Genomic DNA, 6,000 nt, shown 5'->3' with positions numbered 1-6,000 from the left:
ATAAAATAAATGCATAAGAGTAAAAGATTTGTATCTTTTTCACAAAAGTTTACTTTTAATTGTTGGTATATTAGCTTTTTAAATAACTTAAAAACACAATGAACTTATTATTTTATTATTCTAATTTAAGACACCATAATCACGTCTAAAGTTATGCATTCTATATATATATATATATATATATATATATATATATATATATATATATATATATATATATATATATATATATATATATATATATTTTGAACAGCATTATACATATTTCTCTAATTTTAATTATTTAATATCATATCCTCCTGTAAAATTTAAATACAGACTAATTATTTGAAGTTTTGAACTCACCAAATTCAATGGCATTTGGTCTTTGGCGTAATAATTATTCCTAATGTAATGGAGCCGTTACGCTTGCCAACGTGGCAACCCCATATTCAATTTGAAAAACCTAACGCCAAACACTGCTTCGTCATTACTACGTCGGTGGCCCCTCATTCGACCGTTGCATCCTCCTCAACAAAACACCCCCATTCCATTATCTCTCTGTATTTTTTTCAGAAAGCTCTACGAAGAAGGAGGAGGAATGGAAATGGCAGATGATTTGATGTTTAGTGCAGAAGAGCTGAGAGTCGATGATGGCCTAGGCTACCCGAAAGCTTATGCTAAGCTCTGTCGAGATCGAGGTTTTGGTCCCTACTCCCATGGACCTCCTTTTACTTTCACTCCATTTGCTCTCCAATCGCACCAGGTAAATCTCGTATGTGTACTCATAACTAATAAAAGTACCCTAATCAGGATTTTCTAATTCATGATCTCAAACCCCTTAATCCTTGATTTGAAAATTCAGGTTTAACGTTTGGTTTCCTGTTCAATTTTTTAAAAACTTTAGGTTAACCTGATTTATTGTTAGATTCTTATCGTTTGCTCAGTTAACAATACCAATTGATATAAACTAGATTGCTCTTAAACATATCGTTTTCAAAATTAATCATCTATGCATTTTAGTTACTAACCATGAAAAAAATGAAGAAGCTAAAAGTTAGATGCTTTTTGTTCAATTGTTCTTGTCAACCCCATCATTTACTTGTGTCCAAATTTATCCCACAACAACCCCAATCTTCAAAATTGTAACATGTGAATTCCTAGAATCAGTTTTCTTGATTGAGAAAGTGTAAAGAAGTCTGTTGCATCACTTTACTTGTCATTATAATTGATACGAAAATCTTATGCATCCTATTTTTATAGGCTTTGAGAGCCAAGGAGCTAGATGAGTTGTTTCCAATTATAGATCTGAAAGCAAAACCTTCTGCAAAACCAAAGATTTTTGTGAACCTACTATGGAAGCAACTCAACCATCTTGGGTAATGAATGCCTCTTTGCTCTATTTACCTTTTTCTATTTCAATAACTTATTCCTTATCAAATACAAAAGGGTTTTGCTTTAACAATGTCTTAACATTTCAGGAATGCTGGTTTTGATCCCGAGTCTTTCAGAGTGGACTCCTATGGCAATGTTCTTTATTTCCATGCTGATTCTGCTTCTCCTCTTGCTTGGGATATTGATCATTGGTTCCCTTGCTCAAGTAATCATCTCTATATGATGTATATATACAAATCAAATGAACTTCCATGTACATTTTCTGATCTCTTGGTTGATTACAGGAGGAGGATTGACTGTTTCAAGTAATCTAAGGTTATTACAATGGCAAGTATGCAAGAAGAAGCATCACAAGCTCGAGTTTTTAGTTCCATGGTGGGATCTTCAAGTGGGTATATCAGTCAACCAGTTCTTGTCAATATTTGCTTCTTCAAACTCAGATTTTAGGTAAGTCATTTATAAACCTTAGTTACTTTCTCTTATAGATGTGCATTTATGGGGATTATGTTTAAGTCTTTCCTTCAAATTGACAGGCAGAGGGGGTTTTATCTACTGTTTAGTAATGGCGAAAGTGAAGAACTTAATTCTACACAAACAGTTGATTCACATTGTTTTCCACAACCTTTTAACGAATCACAGAAGAAATTGGGTCTTGCTCCAGCTGCCATTGTTGTATCCAGAAAGGAATCCAACATTATGACAGCTGCAAGAAAATCAAGATCGAATATGTCAAAAGAAAATGAAAATCCAGAAATGGTGATGAACCCTTATCAAGCTATTGTCATTGCTAGAGATTCACTGAGACAGAATGAAGAAACAGTCAAGAAGCAGAAAGAAATTGAGAAACTAGATGAAGAAGTAATGGAATTGAAACAAAAGAATGAAGAAGAAAGAACTTCAATCCAAGATCTTGAATTGGTGTTAATCAAGAAAAGAAGGCGTGCAGAAAAATGTCGGCGTTTAGCAGAAGCACAAGCTTCATATAAATCAATGCTAGAAAAGATGATAAGAGACGCTATGCATCAGTAAGAAAATAACCTCAATGACATTATAAATTCATGTTTGAAACAAGATAATTAATTGCTAAAGAACACTTTTTTTTTTGTTTCAGGAGTGTTGTTTATAAAGAACAAGTGAGGTTGAATCAAGCAGCAAGTAATTCACTCATGGCTAGGCTTGAAGCTCAGAAAGCCATTTGTGACTCATCAGAAAGAGAGCTTCACAAGAAATTTAAGCATAGAGATGAATTAGAGAAACAAATCAGACCCGAATTGGAACAAACAAGGAAAAGATCAAGAATGGATGATGGGAAAGATGATAAAATGGTGTTATATCAACAGCCCGAAAGCAAAGAAAGCCAAGAACCACTTCAAGATTTAGCTTTACTTCAAGAAAAAGATGACAACACTGTTTTATACTTGCCAGGATCTAACTCTGAACACAAGCAATTAAGGGTGTTTTTGGAAGAGGAGCATAAAGAGTCTGAAGCAGAGATAGAAAGAAATGAAGAACCTATAGATGACATCGACATTGATAATGGCAAAAAGATGGAAAGATTGAGACTAGACGAGAATGGAGTCTCGTATGACATTAGGTTTCCAGTTGATGATGATGATGAAGAAGAGTTAGTAAAAGAAGAGGAAGATGAAGATGAAGAGAAAAGAAAGCAACGTGGAAAGGGTAACGTTGAAAAATGGCTTCAAATACTATTGGAAGAAGAGGGTGGTACTAGTACTCATGACAACATTCACATTAACACTTCAAATGCTTCAAATGGTAACAAGACAGATGAAATCATAAGAAAGATGAATTTAAAGTATCCCCAAAAAGAAACCTTGAAAAATGAGGCAACTGAAAGTGTTGAAGAAGATACAAAAAGAACAGCCTTGATTAAGAATCCTCCTTACGTAAGGAAAAGTAGTGTTGAAGAAGAAGATACAAAAACAGCCTTGAGGAATCCTCCTTACATAAGGAAAAGTAGTGTTGGTGAAATGGAATGTGAGAAATCGGTTAGTAGAAGGAAGAGTTTTGAAGTGAAGGAAAGAAGTGAAAAAATTGGGAAATTTAAGGATATTGCAAGGAGTGAGAGTGCTAGGGTTTTGAGAAGGATTCCATCTTCACCATCGATAATTTTGGGCATGAAAAAAGGTGTGGATTGCATTAGAAGGAAGCCGGCTGTGATGGGTGATGATGAGGATGTGGAAAACCGTGGGGTAAATGGTAATTTTATCAAGTCTTCTTATAAGGTGATCAAGAAAGTAGTAAAGATGTAGTTTTGCAACTTTTAGTTGCAAGTATAGTGTGTTGGTCTTTTTTTTTACGGTGAATAAGTGAGTGAACTATTATGTGTGTGTGATTCGTTGTCTTGTCATGCTTGGTTTGTGTGTGTGCATATTCTAAATCGAAGAGGATGCAGAAAATTTTATTCTGTAAAAGGGGTTAATTCTTTCAATATCATTACTATTTTGGATTTCAATTATACAATGTTAGAAATAAGTTGTCATTTTGGATTTCAATTATACACGGTTAGAAATAAGTTGTCATGATCAATATCTTACTACTATAGCTATTTTGTGGGATTGAAAAATCTTACTACTATGAGCTATTTTGTTCCGTGTGAACAATGATTTATTTATATCAAATGAAAGTTATAAATACATTTATATAAATATTTCAACTTAAACATCTAGTTTCAAACGATCCTAGATCCAAGTTCCTAACATAGGATATAAATATGTAACATAGTAAAAAGTAAAAACCATATGACCAACTACATTTATTCGCTCACATTCATAGAAAATTAGAAGATGAATGATGAATTTTAGAACGAAAACTATAACTTTAACTATTTAAAAATGTTTCTTTGGGAATTAAAAAAAAGATCTAATGAATATGGCAAAATCTAAATATCAATTTTGTTTGTTTTTTCATTCATTAAGATATATAAATAATTTAACATGTTTCTTTAGGGAAAAAACAATTCTCAATAAAAAAGGACAAAGAAAATGTCATTTTATTGATGGTTTTTTTAAAATATATAATAATTATTAACAATTTTATTCACCATGATGCTATGAACTTAACATATGTTTTACGATCTTATTAAAGATCATACAATCTTACACCGATTTTACCTTTAAATCAATCTTCTAACAAGATCATCAATAAAACCATATAAAAATGCATGAATAAAGAAACAAGACAAATTTGCAAAAATGGTCCCTGTGGTATGCATTTTTTTGGGGTTTTAGTCTAAACCACGATTTTTTTGGATTCGCGGTCCTTTTGGACTAGTTTGTATGCAAAAATAGTCCCTCCGAAAATTGAAATGACTATAATACCCTTGGGGTATTTGTTTTTCATTTTTCTTTCATTTTTTAAAATTTAATATTTATTTATTTATTTTAACAATTAAAAAATAATCTCTCTCTCTCTCTCTCTCTCTCTCTCCATATTCTTATTTTAACCAAAAAAACAAATTGAATTCTCAGCCGCTCTCTCATCCCTCGCCACCACTGTTTGCCAAAGAAACCAATTTCCAATGAGTTTCAGGCAGCTTTGATCGGTTTAAGAACACTCAAAAAGCGAGTTTGTGGCGATTTCCTGGTTCCTATGATAAACAAACACATTTTACCTATACCATTTTCAAGAAACCCATTTGTTAAATGGCTACAAGAGGAAGAATTGATCCTAAATCAAATCGCTCTGTTCGGGAGAGGAACGAGCAGTCAAAGTCGCTAGGGAACTCCGACGGTGGCTGGCTATCGCGAGAAGGGGTGGTCGATTTCCGGCAGCCTTCAACTTTGATTTGGCCAATATCAGGGCTGATCCAGCGTCTGAGGGTAGAAGAAACTCACAAAGGGGTGTTTGGATTGTTATTTTAATCGACAACAATAATGGAGGAAAGAGGGAGGCTGTCATCGGTTGCTTCATCAACGAGGGCGGCTCCGACAGCTCTTGGTTGTCACTCTACCATCTGTTGGTAAACACGAAGAAGGAGAAAATGAAGGCAATGGTGGTGAGGGGTTGTTTCCAGCAACCTCTGATCTGGGAGTAAAAATACACAGGAGAGGGGAAGGGTTGTCGATCTCCGACGAGCCTTTCTTTGTTCTTTTGCCTCGTTGCCGATAGCAATCCATAGAAGAAAAGTAGTAGCAACAGTTTGGTGTAGAGTGGTGTTCGGTAATTGCTTGATTTCACAAGGGGGGAGGGGGGGGGGGGGGGGTTGTTGTTCTTGGTGGTTACCGAAAATGCACCCACCTCCAGTGGTGTTTCGACCATAAAAATGAAGAAGAGAGAGAGAGAGAGAGAGAGAGAGAGAGAGAGAGGTGGTGGGCCCAAATTAATTAATTATTTTCTTTTTTATTTAAATTAAATAGAAAAAAACATAAAAAAATAAATCAGAAGGGCATTACAGTCATTTCAGTTTACCGAGGGACCAAATCTACAACGAAACTAGCTTAAAAGGACCATGAATCCAAAAAAGTCATTGTTTGGATTAAAACCTCAAAAAAATGCATATCATATGAACCATTTTTACAATTTTGTCAAAAAACAATAATAAATAGAAGATGAATGGACAAACAAATCAAGCCCAACAATTTAGGACCAAAACTGATTTTGGGC

At 34.2% G+C, this 6,000-nt stretch overlaps 1 protein-coding gene across 1 annotated transcript; it reads left to right on the top strand.

The window, feature by feature from the left end:
* The first annotated feature begins 480 nt into the window (after positions 1-480).
* Positions 481-3,850, top strand: LOC145085330 (trichohyalin). Its single transcript, XM_079023508.1, has 6 exons — positions 481-745; positions 1,243-1,358; positions 1,461-1,579; positions 1,659-1,821; positions 1,908-2,399; positions 2,486-3,850. Exons 1-6 carry the CDS (start codon positions 581-583, stop codon positions 3,645-3,647), a joined length of 2,217 nt encoding a protein of 738 aa, XP_078879634.1. The 5' UTR covers positions 481-580; the 3' UTR covers positions 3,648-3,850.
* The last annotated feature ends 2,150 nt before the right edge of the window (positions 3,851-6,000 follow it).

This window comes from Lactuca serriola, chromosome 1 (assembly GCF_051521515.1).
Source record: "Lactuca serriola cultivar US96UC23 chromosome 1, Lser_US96UC23_V15, whole genome shotgun sequence".
In the NCBI taxonomy this organism is placed as follows: domain Eukaryota; kingdom Viridiplantae; phylum Streptophyta; class Magnoliopsida; order Asterales; family Asteraceae; genus Lactuca; species Lactuca serriola.
Note: the sequence above shows the minus strand (reverse complement) of the source record. Positions and strands in the feature narration are given on the sequence as shown.